The sequence below is a fragment of the Triplophysa rosa genome, linkage group LG21, assembly GCF_024868665.1.
Source record: "Triplophysa rosa linkage group LG21, Trosa_1v2, whole genome shotgun sequence".
NCBI lineage: Eukaryota > Metazoa > Chordata > Actinopteri > Cypriniformes > Nemacheilidae > Triplophysa > Triplophysa rosa.
The window spans coordinates 17,326,566-17,349,166 of record NC_079910.1 but is presented as its reverse complement, the minus strand read 5'-3'; the positions used below and the strand labels follow the sequence as shown (position 1 = coordinate 17,349,166).

The 22,601-nt window shown below is 41.0% G+C and overlaps 1 protein-coding gene across 4 annotated transcripts in view; it reads right to left on the bottom strand.

Moving 5' to 3' along the window:
* Positions 1 to 94: 94 nt before the first annotated feature.
* The window catches only part of syt2a (synaptotagmin IIa), a 42,232-nt gene continuing 19,725 nt past the window's right edge, over positions 95 to 22,601 (bottom strand). For 2 of the 4 annotated variants that reach the window (XM_057319222.1, XM_057319223.1), the window contains exons 2-9: positions 17,909 to 18,130; positions 16,857 to 17,017; positions 11,318 to 11,446; positions 10,353 to 10,520; positions 9,612 to 9,779; positions 9,052 to 9,169; positions 5,780 to 5,913; positions 95 to 5,699 (exon numbers count right to left, since the gene is read on the bottom strand). In XM_057319222.1, coding sequence (XP_057175205.1) covers positions 5,484 to 5,699; positions 5,780 to 5,913; positions 9,052 to 9,169; positions 9,612 to 9,779; positions 10,353 to 10,520; positions 11,318 to 11,446; positions 16,857 to 17,017; positions 17,909 to 18,104 — 1,290 coding nt within the window. In that variant the 5' untranslated portion in view covers positions 18,105 to 18,130 and the 3' untranslated portion in view covers positions 95 to 5,483. Of the gene's footprint in view, positions 5,700 to 5,779; positions 5,914 to 9,051; positions 9,170 to 9,611; positions 9,780 to 10,352; positions 10,521 to 11,317; positions 11,447 to 13,679; positions 15,188 to 16,856; positions 17,018 to 17,908; positions 18,131 to 22,601 lie in introns of those variants that run through there. The other 2 variants (XM_057319224.1, XM_057319225.1) reach the window with 2 other exon arrangements.

Sequence of the window (22,601 nt, the reverse complement as noted above, 5' to 3'; positions counted from 1 at the left end):
TAATGGATTGTCTTCAGAATCTTCAATCCCAAAGTAACCATTATGAATTTGATCAAATGAGACATTACACGACAACACCACAGTCAGACAGAAATAAGTGTATTTAAAGGCCTTTATTTTATCATTTGTTTCAGTACAGAGCTGGTAACACGTATGATAAATCCGAAGAGCTATTTGGTTCCCTTGACGTCTTCACAAGGATTGCTGATGCTCATGTACCGTCCGTTAGGGATCATGGGAAGAGTCTGTGAGCAACGTATTCTCAAAGTGTCCCGTCAGGGGCTAAAGCATGCGATTGATCCACACTAGGCACGACGATACAGACATGAACACGCAACGCAAACGCGCACACACAACAACACTAAAACAGGTACAAACAAACCCTTACAGTCTCCCACTGACTAAAAAAACTAAACCTGCACAAATAGAAAAAGGATCATTTTTATGACTCCAGATATGAGATATGACACAAGAAAAGGAAATAAAATGAATACAATGGCAAGCTTTTGATTCTTTTGGCCCCCAGAGCGTTTGTCTAGATGTGTGATTTCACAAAAGCAAGCGAGAAGGCATCCCCTCATTTGTTGTTTTGTTTCTGGCTGGCATCCATAGAAATAAACAAAACTGTAAAGATACGTATATCTGCTGTGGGTGTTAGAACAATCTCTCATTCATCAACACAACAGAAAAAAACACTCACTGAGCAATACTACAGACCACAGACTTGCTTTTGCATGCTGATCTATACATTGGCAGGCAGTTGTGGGCTTTATCCATCTCTCAAAACTATCCCAGCATCGTTTTTATTGTCTGCTCGCAATGTATTGACCCGCAAGTATAGCCACTTTGTGGTTAACAATTAGGAATGTTTGAAATAAATGTTTATTGTGCACGCTGCCCTATAGGCAGAATGGCAGTGCTCGATGTACTCACAACAAATGAATATTTATTAAAGGGCCTATGCATTGTTGATTCAATTCACACACGATCATACGCACTCAAGCCCAAAGAATTTTCTCTTCTTGCTGATTGACATTAAGTGGACTTAGACTCTGCACATTTCTGCTTCATTTCTTAGAATTAAGGTTTCAATTGTTTAAAAACAAACAAACAAATATTTATTAAATTAAATAAATAAATAAATTTATGTCCGATTAGCAGCATCCACTGTTTGAGGTTTTATTTCTATTATATTTTTTAGCTAATTGATCCATGTCAATTTATTGTTATTATTGTTGTTGTTATTATTATAATTATTATTAATTAAATGCATATTTAAAAAGTTACTCTTTAGACGGTTTATCGGATTCATGTGCCTGGCCCGAAGTGAACTTATAGTCTGTGTTTTGTTATTGGTCTTGCTAGTGGGTAGTAATATAACAATTTATATTATATTTAATTTATATTAATACTACTTTATTTTAATATTTTATGGCATATTAATTGTATTAAATTAAATGAAAATTATTGATTCTTTGCGGATGTCTATCTGAAGTTGAGTTTGAACTTCGTTTGAATAACGTTGTTTATGTTTCTACGTGTACGTAGAAACCGTCTGCACATTAAAGCTGCAATCTGTAACTTTTCTTGGTTATAATAGAGCTGTCGGGTCGGATTTTGCAGAAATGTCAGTTTGACATTACTTCAACTCACATAAGAATGAGTATGTAAAGTAACCTGCAATTTTATGTTTCAAACATAGATGGCGATATAGAGGCAAACATTACAGATTGCAGCTTTAAATGATTGTATTTTCCATGAATATAAACTGCCCTTTTAAATTGCCCTTTGCCCAAAAATGCATGTGTGAACATACATAGTGGAATGGCAACAACTAGACTGACCACACGTGTATGTTTATACAGTACAGATGTCCCTAGTAGACTGTGTTAAATCAAGGCATTTACAAAACTCAACATAGAACAAAACAAATAATACAAAAACATTAAAAAGACACATTATTAGGAGAGACTGGTTATTGCAAGTAAAACCGCCAATAATGCTCAAATGAGCATATCTTTAAGAATGTGTGGCTCCCTATAGCATCACAGACTTGAATGGAATGTTGAGGAGACACATAGGCCTACAGTATGAAAGGAGGAGACATTTTCAGGGTTATTTTAAGTACATCTATATAGCTGAGCTTCAAAGATTTAGCTCAAGTCTTATGGCTTTATCTTATTCACATTCGCACACACAAACTTACTGTTTATTGGCTAGTTAAACGCTGTTGTTATGTAAAATTTTCTGAAATAAAAGCTTTTAGAAAACAATGGGGACTCCAAGTTTTCGATCATGCGATTGGTACTATTGTGCTTTGGCGACTTGGTCGCCAAGGTAAAAATCAGTTGGTCCGAAAAAATCACGCAAGAATGACATAAAGTCAGGTAAAATGGCAGTAAACGTGACTTATTCTTATTGGCACTGATAGTGAAAAGGATAAAAATAATAAACAAATATTGGAGAAAAAAAAACCGGAAAACAATATAACTTTTATAACGATTCAGTGTGACCTAAAACATTACATCATAAGATGGGGGCAGGGGATATTCAGACTTGGAGCCCCCGATGGAAGTTTTTACTTCCCACAAACATATTCTGACGAAAACACATAGAAATATTACTCTAAAAATAAGAAAAAGCATTTTGAATAGTAAATTAATACATTAACATTTTTAACAATATTAGTAGACGGCAAGCATGCGGCTACGTTTTCACTCTACATTAGTTCACACGAAGCACTTAACATATTTGCTCTTGATGTTCAGGCATGGATTGAATCTGAAAATGAAGTTTAGTCTAGTTTAGTTCATGATCTCTCCAGTACCCCTCACAGAAAATAAATACATATTTTATTTAATTAGAAAATATACACCGTATCTTAAGCCAGTCCCCCTCCTTTTTGTTATTAAAATGACAAAGAACATCTACACAATATATTTTTGCTTCATCTCTGAAACATGCGAATCTTTTTATTGTAACATGCAGTATTATAAAGTAGGAACTATGCATATATAGTTAAAACTACACTCTTACGGGTTTGGGGAGGGGGGTTGTTAGTTGCAATTTACGATTTCTTTGTGTTTGTTTTTCTCTTTTTTAATAAAAGACAGAGTTGTGTAGAATTAACTCACATTGAAAGAGTTAACACAGAAGTTGATCTCTAAATGACGTGTTTCAATATTACCAGTAAAACAAACCAAAGTCGTCTAAGCAAGCGATAAATAACCAAACGTTTGTAAATCTTGCGAAGAAACTTAATTTCAAAATGTGAATGTGGATGGAAGTACCTGTTATTTTACAATCAACTTGACAAAACAAGTTATTGCAACTGAACGCGACTTGTTTTTAGACACGGCAGTCTCGCGTGGGTCACGTTGCTGTAGCGATTTTGTCATTACCCAAACATTACCAAACCCCAGCTTGGAGAACTCTGCCAAAGCCTCTGTATTTTATATTTAAGAGTATTTTAGTTTATATATCCTATTACATTTTTTAAATTTTATATTGTGTAGCCCCTAACCCCACCCCAACCACAAATACTCAATAACGTGGCAAAGGGGGTGATTGTCAAGGAATAATGACTTAAATTTCAAATCTTGCTCCAATACAGAACATATTACAGGCTTTGAATTACATGATGACAGACTCTCTAAAAGTTGGGTTAAGAATTAGAGATGCACCGATATATCAGCCAATAATTGGTATTGGTCGATAAAAGACGATGATCAGGGTCTATATGTCCTGTCAATCAAAAGAGGACAGAAAAATGCAATAAATTTGTGCTCTGTATATAGAAAATGTTAGGAAACATCACCAGTTTTTCAATATTAATAGTATTTATATGAATTAATAACGTTCAAAAAGTTAAGAAATATTCATTCAATCTTCAGAATCGGTATCGGCAGATATCACTCTGAATAATCATATCGGTGGAGAAATGTAGTGTCGGTGCATCTCTATGTAAAATTACTTTCGATACAAGCTGAACATGCCACTACTAGACGCTTTTTGCAGCACTAAAGTGAAATTTCGTTATGACAATGAGTTGTTTACCTTGGGTCAAAGCATTGTGAGTACACAAACCTTCAATCCGTCCTTTAAATTCACACTTGGAAATCTATGCCTGTCGCAATTGGCCTAATTTAAAAATCGACACGCAATAAATGATGCGGCGTAAAAATATCTTGATAAGATTCAGGCTTGCAATTTTCTAAACTGGTTGATAATTGAAAAAATGATCCCAAGGTATCATCTTCGCCAGCCGAGTTTCTCCAGGTAGTATGAGGATCATTCGCCTGAAGATTTAGTTCTGCGTGGCTCATAAGCAAAATTATATTCATATCTTAACAATTACTTGCGCCGTCAGGAGCTGATTCAGATGAAGTTCCCTTTTTGAAACCTATGCAAATTCGGACAACTGGAATCAAGAATCCACCATCACAAAAGTACAACATCTACAGAATGTAGTGCAAATAGGTTCAGCGGTTTGGTAAGTTCCCGTTACACATGTCACGTCGCCCTCTGTCATGACCTGCCTTCCTCAACTTCTGGTGTGAAACAAAAATCGATGAAAACGCAAAATGAATTCATAGCGACTTGGTCCGGATCATCAAAAACACGAATCAAAGCAACAACCTCCCGAACGCGAGTGAAAATACTGTCAACAACGAAAACACACTTCCATTTAAAGTGCTCAGGCAGAAGACATTACATACAACGAATCAAAGCAAAGGATAAAAACACTGACGCTAACAGGAAGACGTCCCTGGCAGCTAAGAATTGCTTATATCATGATGTTTGAAGGCTTGTCTCCTTTTTGTCAGGGTTTTGTTAGGATGTCAGCCATCTGGCTGAGCGTTCGAACTGAAGGATGGAAGAAAAGGTTGTTTGCAGGCAGTGTAACCGACGACCCCTGAAAAATTCCTTCTCGATGGGTCAGGAGCATCTAGTCCAACCATCTCTCCATTTCCCAATGTTTGCTGCGTTTAATTTTTATATTCGTAATGACGAATCATTCCTCACTGTCCTTTCAGACTCGAACGTAACAGAACTCTAGATGACCAGAGAATCTAGAAATGTGTTAAAATTAGGCAGTGGAAGAGGCAGTGTTTTCTATCCCTGGTCACCGATGCAAAATATTTGGAATGATCAGCTGGATGCTCGAGTGTCAATGTGCTGAAATGTGAGCTCGCATCTCCTCTGGAATTAAACCCTGTGTTGTTCCCCAAAGGACCCTCAGAGATCGGGCTTTTCTCGAAGAACATTGATATCAGTCGAAACAGCCTTTGTTCAGCTTCCTCGCTGGATCAGACACTATCTCGATTTGTGTTCTTCTAATACCTTTAGTCTCTAGTCCGATAGCCTACGGCTGTTATTCGGTGCTGATTGGTTAAGATGACGTGATGTGCAAGTGAAAGAAAGGAAAAGTGAGAGAGAGGGAGGGGCGGGGAGGGAAGGAAGGACAAGGGGAAGTGGCAGGATTACTTCTTGGCATTGAGGGCTGCTAACTCAGCATCTACGTCCTCCTCGGGTTTGAGCTGATGCCATTGGGCGATGGGCCGGCGCGGGTTGGCCAGCATGTCGGACCAGTGTTTTAGCGCAGTTCCCTGTGCTTTGCTGCTCACCCAGATCTTCCCGATAGCATCGTTCTTGCCGATCTTGTCGTAGTCGAGCACTGTGACCACGGCTTGGATTTTCTATGGAGGAGAGTTGATGTTGTAGTCTGTACAAGAGAAGACTAGATATGACTTTAAGTGGCTGAAGAAAGTGTCTTTACCTGCATCTGGTCCTGTGGAATCTCAAAGCTGAAGGATTCGTTGTAGTAGGGATTCAGCGTGTTCTTCTTCACTGTGGTCTTCTTCTTCTTAAGCCGCTTCCCGTTTTGTAGAAGGTGAATCTTCACGTAGGGATCTGTTGAGGTTTATCAGAACTGCATGTAAACACGTACAGTTAAACAGATGGTAAAGCTAAAATCCTGTTGTGTGTTTTTGTTCACACTTATATAAGCTCCAGATGAGGGAAATACCTTTTGATATACATTTCGTCATAAACATATGCATTATCGACACAATCTCACGGCAAAAACGTGACCTTTTTAACGATGTGGCTAATTTGGGCTAATTCGTATAAATTCGTACGATCTCATTCATTTTTGTACGATTTGCTTTTGCGCCAGTGACGTTAGGGTTAGGAGCAGGGTTATGGTGGGGCTTCAGTTTTGCTTTTTTCTAGTAATCGTACGTTTTGTAGGATTCACAACGTACAAATTCATACAAATAAGCCACATCGTGAAATTGTTATGAATTCCCGTGAGATCAGGTTGGCATTATTTTTGTTTAGTATAAACACATACATTAATAATATAATCAATTAATATGAAGAATAGATCAAAATTGATCAATAATACAAGTAAATATACATCTAAACATTGTAAAATCAGGATTTATTTGGGAAGCAAACTGACAACACTTAAACAAAACGTATTCTTTTCTTCTAATGCGATAAAAAACAACTATTTAAAGGTAAAGCCCACTGGCAAATATTCTTCTGGTTTTAAATAAAAACTCACTGTTTTAATGTATTAATTAGAATTTTTTTTAATGAATTGCTTCTCAAGTAAATGTTTATTACACTGCGTTCCAAATTATTATGCAAATGATATCTTTCTCTGGTTTTCCTAATTTGTCGATGCAAATGACAGTCAGTATAATTTTCAAGTAATCAACAGTTAGGGTACATTTGGAATTTTATTGAACAAACCTCCCACTGACAACAGTATTTATTTAAAAAATGAAAAACTCAAAATGCACTGTTCCAAATTATTATGCACAACAGAGTTTGAAAACATTTCATAGGTTGTAAAAAACTGAAAATGGTCATTTGTTGAATTTGCAGCATTAGGAGGTCATATTTACTGAAATCAAAAGCTATTTCAATCAAAAACATCCTAACAGGGCAAGTTACATGTTAACATAGGACCCCTTCTTTGATATCACCTTCACAATTCTTGCATCCATTGAACTTGTGAGTTTTTGGATAGTTTCTGATTGAATTTCTTTGCAGGATGTCAGAATAGCCTCCCAGAGCTGCTGTTTTGATGCTAACTGCCTCCCACCATCATAGATCTTTCGCTTGAGGATGCTCCAAAGGTTCTCAATAGGGTTGAGGTCAGGGGAGGATGGTGGCCACACCATGAGTTTCTCTCCTTTTATGCCCATAGCAGCCAATGACACAGAGGTATTCTTTCAGCATGAGATGGTGCATTGTCATGCATGAAGATGATTTTGCTACGGAAGGCATGGTTCTTCTTTTTGTACCATGGAAGAAAGTGCTCAGTCAGAAACTCTACATACCTTGCAGAGTTCATTTTCACACCTTCAGGGACCCTAAAGGGGCCCACCAGCTGTCTCCCCATGATTCCAGCCCAAAACATGACTCCGCCACCTCCTTGCTGACGTCGCAGCCTTGTTGGGACATGGTGGCCATCCACCAACCATCCACTACTCCATCCATCTGGACCATCCAGGGTTGCACGGCACTCATCAGTAAACAAGACTGTTTGAAAATTAGTCTTCATGTATGTGTGGGCCCACTGCAACCGTTTCTGCTTGTGAGCATTGGTTAGGGGTGGCCGAATAGTAGGTTTATGCACAACTGCAAGCATCTGGAGGATCCTACACCTTGAGGTTTTCGGGACTCCCGAGGCACCAGCAGCTTCAAATACCTGTTTGCTGCTTTGCAATGGCATTTTTGCAGCTGCTCTCTTAATCCGATGAATTTGTCTGGAAGAAACCTTCCTCATTCTGCCTTTATCTGCACGAACCCTTCTGTGCTCTGAATCAGCCACAAATCTCTTCACAGTATGATGATCTCGCTTAAGTTTTCGTGAAATATCTAATGTTTTCATACCTTGTCCAAGACATTGCACTATTTGACGCTTTTCGGCAGCAGACAGATCCTTTTTCTTTCCCATATTGCTTGAAACCTGTGGCCTGCTTAATAATGTGGAACGTCCTTCTTAAGTAGTTTTCCTTTAATTGGGCTCACCTGGCAAACTACTTATCACAGGTGTCTGAGATTGATTTCAGTGATCCAAAGAGCACTGAGACACAATACCATCCATAAGTTTAATTGAACAATATAAAATTAAATGTTTACGACACTTAAATCCAATTTGCATAATAATTTGGAACGCAGTGTAGTTTAAGAAAAACAATCCATCTTTACTGGGAAAAAACTACATAAATAAACTACAAGATTAGAACTTGGATTGGCTCATCTTGTACTGTCACTTACATTTGCATTTAAACATTTATAGATGTTTTTATCCAAAGCACCTAACAGCACATTCTCTTTATCCAAAGAGACTCTCTAGGGTTCAAACCAAAAGCTTTGAGCGTTGCTTTAACCACTAAGCCACACCGGATCTGTTCCAAAATCACTTGTGATTCCACTCAAGACTAGCCCTTGACTCTGTAGTAATGTTTCACACCCATCACTATTCTATTAGATTAATGGTTTTAAACAGCTACTGTTCCCAGATCAGCCAGGAGATGGCAGCTCTAAGGCCGGGCTGAAGGGGACTCGTGGAGGACTGCAGAGTCAGCACGTGAGCGCTATCTGTTCTGCATGGCCACCGCCGGCACTAAAGCACACTTGTGACACAAACACGCTGCAGTGCAGGAACCCGCTGCGCACGCCTGCCAGAAACATGACAAATGAATCGACGAATCAAGACTCTAGTGCATATATTAAACAGTACCCTTATAAAGACAAAAGAGAAAAATCCAATCTAGATATTATATGGTCACACACATGGGTGTAGAATACTTAAATACAACTTTAATGACGTGTAAACGCATCCTCCGCACTTCCTTGGACAAGTGTGTTCACTTGACATTTCTGCACCCCTCACTTCAGAAATGATGGCTACACCCCGGGTCACATGTGATTGTGTGTCATTCTGCAGCAGTCAGGAAATTGCATGGCGTTTGTCGCCACCCACTCTCCAGAGATACAGAGAAATGAAAAGCCAGTGTGTGTGTGTACCTGAGAGTCCTCCAACATCCATCTTTTTCAGGTTCTTAGCTTCCAGGATGCAGATGGTGAGTTTTCCAGCTGTAGGTACGTAGCGCAGAGAGATGCAGATATCTCCAAGTTTTTCAGGCTGTGTGTGTAAAAAGAAAAAAGGAGGTCCATTTCAGATGTTTGTTTTTACACAATTCTCTGTTTTTATGTTTCATGATCAAAAACAATATCCTAACACCAAGAAAGCCCCTCGAGCCCCCCCTGGAAATGTGATAATGGGCCCCTTGAGCCCCCCTGGAAATGTGTTAATGGGTTAATTGGCTGGTAAACACTGGTCTAGAAAAAATCATTGATTTTTCTTTGTGATGGGTAGTGTTGCAGCAATCCGTTCCAGCAATGCGATAAGGAAAACGTCCATGTTTTATCAGGAACCCATATTGAGGCAGAAAAGCATTATGTAATGTTCTGTTACATTATTGGTGTAAAACCGTGCAGCTTCATTAACTCTCATTACTATCACCGAGCGACAGCTGCTCGCTCTGGTTCACGTGAAGAGAATGACAGATGAAGAGCTGCTTCACCTCTTCTTTCTCAGCACTATCCAGGTCTCTCCACTGCTCGATGGGCTGGGCCAGGTCCACCTTGTTCATGGCAATCTTCACCTCGCCTATCACGTCGTGCTTCGAGAAACGGTCAAAGTCGTAGACGGACATGACCAGAGTCTTGCCACCCATTTCAGCGAACGGAATCTAGACACAAAAATATTACTGTTAAATACACATACTAGCAGGCATGTGCAAGGGTGGGCGAAGACCCCTTTGCCCAAAGTGCCCTTTCTGATGGCCAAAGTCCGGAAAGGCATTCGCAGCGGTGGCAATACAAGCACGACCGGACGAAACACGATCACGAATGTCTTGAGCACCTGCTCCTCCAAAGGTCTCTGCACACCACTGGATACTAGTACCATATTATACTAGTAACATTAATACTATACTTGTGAAAACATCTATGTATTTGGCACGTGCTTTTAGTGAAATTGACTTACAATGTGTTCAAGCTATACATTTTATAGTATCAGAATATGCTATACTCGGGTTTAGGGAAAAACAAAAACAACTTTATTTTTTTTTATATCCAACTCATTCTGCACCGTTTGTGCTATGGACATGAATGACACCTCAAACTTTGTGGATTACGCCGGATGGACGATTAATGTATATAGGCCAGACATTCCCGTGGCGTAGACTGTCAGTGAATCCTGTTTCAACACATGCACTAATGTATAACATGACACAAACTTTGACATGAAATGTGTTTCGTACCTTAAAGTGGAAAGTTTCATTGAAGACAGGGTTGAGGGTTTTCTTGTGCACCTTGGTGTCGAACTTCTTCTTCTTGTCTGGGAGAATGAAAACTTTGACGTACGGGTCGGAGGTGCCTCCGCTGTCCATTGAGAGAAGATCGGCAGCTTGCAGGATACCCACTGTCAGCTACACAATACAAAGTCAATTCATTGTTTTTTATCTGAAATATTGCAAAGATGAGAGCCATTCTGCTAGATTAATATATCAAATATTATCAATAGGCTATATTAATTTTATTTAACTAATAGGGAAATTCTATGCTGACCTTACCATAAAACAAATAATTTTACCATACATTTTATACTGATAGCTGAGATGTAAATATTTGGTGGTTTAAAAACCCATGTGATGTCTTTAAAGCGTAATTTTTCATAGTGCCGCTTTTAGAACATCCATAACTTTCTCATAACTGGCCACATAAAAATGAAAATATAACTCAAATAACAATTATGTTTCATGAAGAGTCATCCCTCGGGTATAACTGCTAATGGTTGTCTGGACTCTATCATTAGGGATTTACTTCAATTATAAACAGATGTACACGAGTTTATATTTCGCATTTTGACTGAAACTGTGACATCCGTAACGCTGGAATTGCCCCAATAGCATCATTAAAGCTGCAATCTGTAACGTTTGCCTCTCTATCGCCATCTCTGTTTGAAACATAAAACTGCAGGCAAGCTTACGTAACAGTCATCTTTATGTGCGTTGTCAAATGACATAACAAATGTATCAATCACTAAAGCAGACAACTTAAAAATGATAAATCATTATTATAAACTTAGGGTTGTGAATCATGGTAAGTTAAAAAGAAACGCTTTTATATACTTGCTCAATGAGTTTTGATTTCAATTTTATCTTAAAAAGATGATGCATTGCATGTATTTAATTTCAAGTAAAAGTCATAACACAATGTGCCTAACCTTGTTGTCAGAGAAGTCGTAATCTAAGGAGAACTGCAGTTTTCCCAGCTTCTCCTTCTCTTTGGGTTCTTCCTCTTTCTCTTCGGTTATTCCCGTGTCTATATCTTCTTCATCATCATCGTCCTGTTTCTGGAGAGACAGAGGGATACACAAGCATTACGGGAGGAATCAGAGCAGAGCCCATGGCAGTAAATGAAGGTCGCCAAGCGTCGGGCACGTTCCCATCTTACCTGAAGTCTGACAGGTGTCAAAGCACATGGAAGTTATTGTATGTAACTGTGGCAGTGATGACATTAGAGGCGAAATGACTTGATTTCACTTTTCCTTGTATATGACACCATTTGAATCAACAATCTACATTTATTTTGTGGAGTTAAAGACATTCAATCTGACATGTCTGAAGCAGTATATTTGTAGAAACCTGTTCATGGCTGGGAGACCTACTGAATTTACAGGACTGGTTTTACACCTGACGAAAGGTTGGAAAGATACAGAATTCAGTTTTGTGTCCTTTGAAAAGAAAAAGTCTTCTGAGGTTAATGCATTTTTTCATCCCTACAGTACAATACAAAATTAGATGTGAAAGAACGTAGTTTCTCTGTGTACACCTGAGACACAATGAAGCTTCTCCCCCCCGCTGTTCTTCAAAATGACAATGGCACAAAAATTAAATGAATCAATTAGCGCGTATTGTCATTTACTCGGTTGGTGATTTAATTTCAGACAATGATTCTGTAATTAACACAAGTTCTTGTCCTGTGCCACAATTGAAAATGACTGAAATGCTTTTTTTACAAGGCTGTCTAGTGTTTGTGTGAACTAAAACGTATAACTTCAACCTGGATAAAAGCCGAAGATATAACCTAAATGATTTTCTTTTTATATCATTTTTATGCACAGTAGATGTCTGCAATAGAATAACATTGATGAATAGGACACAATGTTGATGTTTTTACTTTAAAGGTAAGTCAAGGCGACGTTATTGAGTGAATAAAGCTCCCAGAATATTCTTTTGAGCTAAATAATTGAAATAACGTGGGCTCTTTTTTAAAGACATTTCTGAAGAAGTTATCTTGAACAACCATTATATTCTCTCGCTGGGTTATCTTGAAACTTTCTCGAGTGAGTGAAACTTGGTGAATTCTGGTACTTCATTACTTTTCGCAAGAGATCTCAAACCACTTATCTCAAAGGTGGAAACAAGCCTAACATAACACGTAATGGTCAATGTGCATTTAATGTGTACTTAAATAACTTGTAGTTTGCAGTATTACATACGCAAAAAAAAAAAAACTAAATATACAGCAATCTTCCCTTATTTAATTATTGTTCATGTGGTCTTTGTTAGGATCATTTGTTGAGGGTTTGAACCTAACTACTTTAGGCAAGTTGACACACTCAGCGGCCATGTTTGCAATGCATCTAAGTCCTACTCTACTTGAAAGACAGATTTCACAGATCACAAAATAATATATTTTCAAGAATGTAGGTAACTAAACAACGGTGATACTCAATTGACTTGCATGTCATGTGATATCGCTACACCCCAAAAGTGTCCTCATATAGACGGTTTCAAAGTGACAACATAAACAAACGTTACTGCGCATGCGTGTTCGTGGACTGCCCTTAACTTCCGGTACACATTCACAAACAATAGAGTGCCTGTAGATTATTTCTGATATCAAGCAAAAGAAACTGAGAACTTGGCTAAACTTGTATCTCCAATATTTTGAATTTAGACTGCGATACCAAGCTCAACCACTAGATGTCAATGTACCATATGGTTTCTTTAAATGCGACCGAACTACAGGACCAATTCAACAAATTGTTTATTTAATAAAATGAACATACAACTAAATTCAACAAATCGTTTATTTAATGCAATTATTATAAAATGAAATAAATATTTACATAAATTAAATAAAATACAAATAGTTATATTATTAGACACTAGCCAAACACAGACCGAAAGTTAACTGCAGTCCCAGCGTGTGCGTCCGATGAAACGGTCTATATGACCTTTTTTTAAATCCTGTCTAAGTGTCCAAGTTCTCGGCTAAAATAAGCTGCAAAGCAGACCAGACTTTATGCAGATGATCAAAAGCTTTGCCAGACAAGATGAAGTACAGCATTAATGTTCTTTGACAGTTCTAGTTCTCGTGTTGACAGACAGTACTCTGGAGGACACTGGTGTGATCAAGAAGTGGTGTTTAACCCCCCAGCAAGCCCGTCCATGTGTGACTGCCTTACTAAAGCCCACTTGTGTCTGTTTCATCAGATGATTTCTGAGACTCTTAATGCACTTCGTAGAACTTCTGAAGCCTCAAAAGCAATGCAAGTGAAACAGCAAATATCTGCTTACATGGGTGAAGTTGTCTTGTTCAGCTTTGGGGAAAAAAACACAAACACAAAAAAACAAGAAGGACAGAGAACAAAAAATGCTGGGGGTGAGGATTTGTCCTTTCCGGTAACACACACAGACACTCAAAGACGCATACTGTAGACAAAAAAAGCACCATTTCTTATATCTTAAGTCACACGATAAAATGCATTCATGCATGCCAAGCCACAAAATGCAACGACCGTCTGGAAATATTTCTAGCTAAATGCATAAATAACAGAGCTATAGAGAAGAACAACCCTTGTAATGCTGCATTAAAAGAGTATGATGAATAATGACTAATGCAGTATTCCTGATATGAAGTGTGTTGCCGTTCTCCTACTGTATGTAACTGAAGTGACTTGCATCGAGCATTCGGAGGCAGTCATGCTAAGTTACAGTGCATTCATCTTAGTAAAGGTGGCAGATGAAATAAGAAACGGTGAAGGAGAGATCAAACACAGTAAACAATTGTTTCTGGTCGAATCACAACGTAATGACTAACCGTTTCTGATTTGGATTCATTGTCAAAAATTCATTTTTTTACTTGCTTTTAAGAGTCGGTTAGAAAAATGCACATGGTTTGTTTGGCTATTAATCATGAAGACGTTTTAAAGGTCTTGACGTGATATACAGAGAACTCGGTTTACTTCAATTATTAAAGGTGGAGCGCATCATTTCTGCAGGATATTAGACAGAGGACCCTTAAGAAAGTACACTTAACTCGCACACATACACACGCGCGTCCTTCAAAAGTAATAAAACCAGACTCAAATATTGCAATAAGTCTCCGGGTGAGAGGTTACTTCTGCTTTATGCTTTGGCTCATCTCCACATTTTAGAAAGCAAGAACAATGATTATTTGTTTATTTTCATACAATGGGTCATCCGGAAAAGCTACTCTCAAGTCAAGTCGTGGTCATTCACTGGTGCCTGTATGAAGGGCATGCATTGGGCTTTGTCTCAAATGCTGCTTCACCTAGTCTTTACCTGTCTGTGTGTTGCTTTTTTGTGGTCACCGTTTGAGAAAAGTTCTGCCAAATCAAATGTTAGACACTGATATACTTTTAAGGGACCAATTTGTGACATTAGACAGGTGGAGCAGGTTTTGGAGGACAAGTCACCAACCGTACCCTTTCAACATGCATGTTAGTGAGGATTGGTGTATTGGTGTTCTCCATAAGCAGGGATGAAGTTTAAGTTCATAACCAGATGCACATACACTCTTAAAGGGCCATGGCTTATTTTCACTAGGTTCGAAATTACCCGTACTACTCGTGGTTGCATGTCAAACCGGTGGAATGCGAGCCCACCCCCAAACAATCCCCCAAAACTAGTCCCTCAAGCAACCTCAGCAGCCCTGCAGCTCGCAAGACCCGAGTAAAAGCCAAAGATCTCATTCTCAGCCAGTCTCCAATGCCCAATTCTCCCTGTCCCGGTCTGAGCTTACACCAGGCGGTCAGAGAGGGGCACTGCAAGCCATTTCACACCTACCGTGAGTAGCCGGGTCCACCACAGTCAAGATACACGGAGCACATATCAGACACAGAGCGGGAGAGATAGAGAGATGAAGAAATGGAGAGAGAGGGAGAGATTGAACTCACAGAATCAAGTAAAGGAAATTAAGTCACACTTAATGGACATGTATCAAAAATGACACATGTTTACTTAAATGAACAAATTCTCCTGATTGTGTTACATGTACAGCAGAGTGCAAAAGGCCGCAGTAATTTAAAGATGAAAATTACGTTTTAAAGTTTTACAGTGTCAAACAAAGAAATGTCACAATGTATAATAAATAAGAAAATATAAGATTTTGTTTTTAATTAAATAAGCAAATTTGCACAACCTGCAATGCATACTTATTTAGTATTTTGTCTTGTTTTCCAGAACAAATATCAAAACATTTTTACCTAAGACATTGCGTCTTGTTTTCTGAAAAAAGTTTGTGCTTAAAACAAGATTGAGTATAAGTAAAGTATACTTAAGTAAGTACATTTACATTTATGCATTTGGCAGACGCAGTACTTAAGAACGAAGTATAAAGTAAGTACTTAATAAAGAAGTCAAATTTAATTCAATTTATTTTTTCTTACCCTGTTGGCAGATACTTGTTTTAGGTATAAACTCACTTAAATGCATACGTTTTAAAGATAAACAAGATGTATCTTATGTGATTTTGTTTCTCAAGTAATTCTATCTTTATTTAAGAATCTTTAAATATTTGTACTGGAAAACAAGAAAAAATACTAAGCAGTGTCCAAAAAAAGTGGGGAAAAAATATGAAAAATAAAAACATGCTCTTCAGACTTACAGATCCCATAAACAATTTAAATAAATAACATTTGAGAATCCAATCACAAAATTATTGGTTATTATTGTAGGGTTTTTTAATAAAAAATAGAATAGTAATAGTAACATGTTTATTCAAAACAACAATTACAAAAGTCTTTTAGAGATTATGCATATGGAAAATTATACAATTACAAGGTAGAACATTAATAATTCCCAAGAGGAAAATTAGATAATTAAAAACAATTGCAACTTTTTAGTTGATCATCTATTACACCCTACACAAAGAGTTAGTTCCACTGTGCCGTTTTCTAAAAAATGTGACATTTTTAACATAAAAACACAAGAGAGATTAACAGCACACACACATTCTTTTGAAACCATGACGTACAGCGCTGAATATTTCATATTCCATTAATATTAAATGCCGAAAAAAATCTTTCTAGAATACCAACCATCCATTTGCATGACCTAGAAGCTATATTAAGAATATGTGAGGTAGAAACAGTCTATAAAATAGAAACATAAAACATCCAATCCTATTAAAATCTTTATAACAGGCGGAAATTTGTCAATTTTGTGGAAAAGTTAAAATTTCCGTCTTTCTCTAGTCGCGATTTAAATAGTACCCCCAAAAAAGAAAGTTTTGTCATCATACTCACTCTTACAGTATATCGTTCCAATACACCTTCAGTGTATTGTAAAGAAAAGCTTTAACATTCTGTTGTAAATATCTTCTTTTGTGTTCTGCAGAAAGTCATACGTGTTTTGAAATGAGGGTGAGTAAATGATGACAGAATAACATTTTTGGGGTGAACTGTCTCTTTAAAGCCGAAGCACTGTACGAATGGTGTTGTGTGGTCATACCTCTCCTTCCTTCATGTTCTTCATTCCCATGTCTCCTTTGCCTTTCTTTCCCTTCTTGCCTTTTTTCTTCTTAAGGCAGGTCTTTTTAACGATGCAGAAACAGCAGGTGAGGATCAGGACCACCGCTACGATAGCGATGGCAATGATGGCCCAGGGAGGCACTTAAAGTGAAAGAAAGACAAAGAATGATGCATGAACACGGGCTGGAAAAAAACTATTTTTCTTGATCAGTGCCACTATGAGAGTTACCCTTCGATTGATACAGAAAGGGATCGTAACTTAAATGTCAGCGCATGTGGGTAAGAGCCATAGCCATAGCTTTAGGGATTTTCTAATGACAACTAGAAAAGCAATGTTTACCTTGCTTTAAAGTTTAAAATAGTTTTCAAGTTTCAAGTTCACAAGATGAAAGGTTGCTCTGAGTGTTGTCAGGCTGTTGTTAGACAGCTGCTATGGTGTTCTAGGTGTTGTCAGGGTGTTGTTAGACGGTTCTAGGTGTAGTCAGGGTGTTGCTAGGGTGTTATGGGTGTTGCCACTGTATTGTTAAGCTGCTGCTAGGGTGTTGTTAGTGTTTTTTGGGGTGTTGTTGGATTGTTTCTGGTGCTGTCAGGGTGTTGCTAGATAGATCTTGTAAGGTGTTACTGGGTGGTTGCTAGGATGTTGTTGTTTTCTAGAGTGTTGCTAGGCAGTTGCTAGAGAGTTCTTGATGCTAGCTAGGGTGTTCTATATGGTTGCTAAGGTGTTTTAAAGAGGTTGCCAAGGCATTATGAGGTGGTTTCTAAAGTGTTCACAGTGGTTTTTAGGTAGTTAAGATTCTCAGAAATGTTGTAACATCAATGTAAGTCTATTGGATTTTTTTATCTTTAATAAAGAGTCCAATTATTTGGAAAAAAATAATACTATGTAAATATCATAGTATACAAACTCAACACAACTGAAATACTCCACACAACTGAAAGACTGTGACGGGTATAGCTGTAGCTTGAAGAAGATCCGAAATAATGTTTGTACAATAATGATTTGCCTAAATCCACCAGTGGTCAATCACTTACATGGCAGCTTGTGCATCTCATTGAGGAACTTGTTTTTGATGTCACCAAAGACGTCATTCTTGCTGACTGGGCCCTGATGCTCGGTAGAGTTGTCAGCGGGTGTGAAGACGGTCGGAGCCATAGTCAAGGCGCTGGCGCCAGTGGGCTCGGGGCCCACCATGGCCTCGGGCTTCTTCTTAAACAAATTCCACTTCATGCTTGATGGCTACACCAACAGAAACCCTGATGGGACAGAAACAAAGTTAAGATGACATGGGTGTGATGATATGCTAATAAATCACTTCATGTTGCGTTGGCTCTGCTACATGTCAGGACCCGGCCTCGAACTCGGGTCTCTGGTGTAAGGGATAATCACTACACCAGTCGAGCCACGTGGTATTAGATGGAACCCAGAAGATATAGGCAGACACAGCAGATTGAGTATTCCAGTTTAACAAAATAAAAAGCCAAAAGCAAACGCAGGGTCTTCACAAAAGTAAATAATCCAAAAGGTGGAGAGGTAAATCCACAAAGTCCAAAATCAAAAAACCTCGTGATCAAAAATAGAACAAACTCAAAAAAGGCAGGGTTCACAGGGGAACAAACACATACCAAAAAAAGGTCACAGTAGAAATCCAGTCTCGGGAAGCAGGCAAACAAGCAATAGTCCACATGGGTAGAACACACAAGGTTGAGTTCAGACATACAAACTTAGTGCAAGGAACTGAGGAAAAAGTAAGGTTTAAGTACTACACGGGAAAACAAGGCACAGGTGAAAACAACTACTCAAATTAAACAGGGATCAAAACCAGAACACAATGGGGACTCCTAGTGGCCAAAACAAAACATGACAGGCAGAATGGTGACAGAATCCCCCCCTCTAGGAACGACTCCTGACGTTCCCACCGGGTCTATCGAGACCACGGGCCTTGAACTGTCGAATAAGGTCCGGGTCCAATATATCCTTGGCAGGAACCCAGGAGCGCTCCTCAGGACCATAACCCTCCCAGTCCACCAGATACTGCACGGATCGTTGCACTCGGCGGGTATCCAGTATCCGGCGGACGGTATAAGCTGGTTGGCCCTGGATGATGCGAGGTGGAGGAGGGGGTCTGCCTGCCGGGACAAAGGGAGAAGACACAACAGGTTTTAGCAAGGATACATGGAACGTGGGGTTAATCTTAAGTGAACTAGGCAAGTATAGCCGGTAAGTAACAGGGTTTACTCTCCTGGCTACCCTAAAGGGTCCGATGTATTTCTGGGCAAGTTTGCGGGACTCCACTCGTAGGGGCAAGTTCTTTGTGGCGAGCCATACCCTCTGACCAGGGCGAAGGGTGGGACCGGGTCGGCGGCGTCTGTTGGCCTGCCGTTGGTAAGACTGAGAGGCACGTAAAAGATTGTGACGGACCTTTCTCCATGTGAGTCGACAGCGTCTGATGAATGATGTAGCTGAGGGAACACCAACTTCCACCTCTTGGTCAGGAAACAACAGGGGAGCATAGCCAAACTGGCATTCATGGGGAGACATCCCAGTGGCAGAAGAGCGTAGGGTGTTGTGGGCATATTCTGCCCAAACAATGAATGAAGACCAGGTGGAAGGGTTGTTCGAGGCCATGCACCTGAGAGTAGTCTCCAGTTCCTGGTTCATCCGCTCCGTCTGCCCGTTAGACTCAGGGTGGTACCCAGACGACAGACTGGCTTCGGTTCCAAGGAGCTGGCAGAATGCTTTCCAGAATCTAGAAGAGAATTGGGGGCCTCTGTCCGAAACTATATCCTGGGGGATACCGAAAACCCGAAAAACGTGGATTATAATCAGGTCAGCAGTCTCTTTAGCAGAGGGTAATTTGGGCAAAGGGATAAATCTGGCTGCCTTGGAGAACCTGTCAATGACGACTAGAATCACTGTGTTGCCTTGGGATGAGGGAAGACCAGTGATGAAGTCCAGTGAGATGTGGGACCAGGGCCGATGGGGAATGGACAGCGGATGGAGTAACCCCTGAGGGCAGAGACTGGAGGTCTTATTCTGGTTGCATATGTGGCATGCCTTGACGAAGGTGCTGACATCCTCTTTGATCGTGGGCCACCAGAACCGTCTTCGGAGGAACTCGAGGGTGCGATCGATGCCAGGGTGGCAAGTGAGGCGGGAAGAGTGTCCCCAGAAGAGAACCTGAGCACGTACAGCCTTAGGGACAAACAGACGATTGGGAGGCCCTCCTCCTGGATCCGGTTCCCTGGCTAGGGCTTGTCGCACTGTTCTCTCAATAACCCATGAAACGGGTGCCACGATCTTGGTGTTGGGGATTATGGGTATGTCAGTGTCGTCTCGAGTGGTGGGAGCATATACTCGGGACAGGGCGTCAGGCTTGAGATTTTTAGAACCGGGCCGAAAGGTTAGGAGAAACTGGAACCGGTTAAAAAAGAGGGACCAACGTGCTTGTCTAGAGTTCAACCGTTTGGTTTGTTGAATATACTCTAGATTCTTATGGTCCGTGAGTACTTGAAAAGGATGTGCTGCCCCCTCGAGCCAATGTCTCCACTCCTCTAGAGCCAATTTGACCGCCAGGAGCTCACGGTCTCCTACGTGATAGTTCCTCTCTGTGGGTGTGAGCCGGTGCGAGAGAAAGGCACAAGGGTGGAGTCTTTTGTCATCACCTCTCTGGGACAGTACTGCTCCAACCCCCACTTCAGATGCATCTACCTCCACAACAAAGGGCTTGTCCGTATCAGGAAGCGTCAGAATGGGAGCAGAGATGATCCGCTGCTTAAGGTTCACGAAGGCTGCCTCAGCTTCCGCCCCCCACCGAAACTCAGCGACGCCACCCTTGGTAAGGGCAGAGAGGGGAGCTGCTATAGAGCTGAAGTTTCTGATGAACTTCCGGTAGAAGTTCGTGAACCCGAGGAAGCGTTGGACTTCTTTGAGAGACGTGGGGGTGGGCCAATCTGCTACCGCCTCAACCTTCTTTTGGTCCATCTGGATACGGCCAGGTTCCACTACGAATCCCAAGAACTGTACTCGAGAGGCATGGAACTCACACTTTTCGGGCTTGACGTACAAGTGGTTATCGAGAAGACGTTTGAGGACTCTTCTGACATGCTCCGTATGTTCTTGGGCGGAGGCCGAAAAGATGAGGATGTCATCCAGATAGACGAACACAAAGAGGTTGAGCATATCCCGGAGCACATCGTTAATAAGGGCTTGGAAAACAGCCGGGGCGTTGGTCAGGCCAAAGGGCATCACCCGGTATTCGTAGTGACCGGTGGGAGTGTTAAAAGCTGTCTTCCACTCATCGCCTTGCCTGATCCGCACAAGATGGTATGCATTCCGCAGATCCAGCTTGGTGAAGAGGGATGCTCCTTGCAGTAACTCAAAGGCTGTGGCCATGAGGGGTAGAGGGTACCGGTTACGTACTGTGATGCTATTGAGCCCTCGGTAGTCGATACAGGGACGTAGTCCCCCATCCTTCTTGGCCCCAAAAAAAAAACCTGCCCCTGCAGGTGAGGTGGACGAACGAATCAAGCCCGCTGCTAGGGCATCCTGGATATAGGAATCCATAGCAAGCCGTTCTGGCGGAGACAGAGAAAAGATCCGGCCCCTGGGAGGGCAGGTGCCTGGAAGCAGATCAACGGTGCAGTCGTAGAGCCTGTGGGGTGGTAACGTAGTGGCCTTCTGTTTGCTGAACACCATCTTAAGGTCATGGTAACACTTGGGGACTCGGGACAGATCAATGGACTCTAGAACCTCGGGAGAAGGGTCAGGGGAACTCGAGAATAGGCATCTGGCATGGCACGTGGGGCCCCACTGACTGATGGACCCCACAGCCCAGTCAATGTCCGGATTGTGATCACAGAGCCAGGGGTATCCAAGAATGAGGGGGAACTCGGGAGAGGGGATGAGATGAAACCGTATCATCTCCTTGTGTCGAAGGATAGTCATGTGAAGAGGGGTAGTAGCTCGGGAAACTAGGCCTGGCCCCAGAGGTCTCCCATCCAGCGCAGTGACCTTCAAGGGAAAGGTAAGAGAGTCAGTAGGGATGTTGTTTTCTTTGGCCCAGGTACCGTCCATAAAATTTCCTGCAGCACCAGAGTCCACCAGCGCTCGTAGGGGTAGCTCTTGATTGTCCCAGGAGAGGGTGACTGCAAGAAGGAAGCGGGAGTTGGACGGATGGGAGGTGCTTACATTCCCCGTTACAGTTCTCCCTGGTCTGCACGGGTTGGGGCGTTTCCCTGAAGCTCGGGACAGGCATGACGGAGATGACCGGGTCTGCCACAATACAAGCAGCAACGTTCTCTCATCCGACGGTCTCTTTCTGTCTGGGAGAGGCGAGTACGTCCCAGTTGCATGGGTTCTGGAGGTGCTTGTGAGAAAGATGGATGGAACTCAGGACTGGGACCGGTGGAGAATGGGCAGAGAGGTCTGCGATGAAATTCCCTTTCTCTCAGTCGGTTGTCAATGCGGGAAGCTAGTTTTATCAGGTGCTCAAGACCTTCTGATGGTTCCCGGGTAGCAAGTTCATCTTGAATTGAGCCAGAGAGACCGTTCAGGAAGCATGCCATGAGTGCCTCATCATCCCAGCCGCTCCCCGCTGCAATCGTCCGGAACTGGATGGCGTAGTCAGTCACACTGCGATGGCCCTGTTGGAGATTTAGTAGCTTCCTGGACAACTCTGGGCCACTGGCAGGGTGTCGAAAGACTCGCTTGAACTCCTCCGAAAAG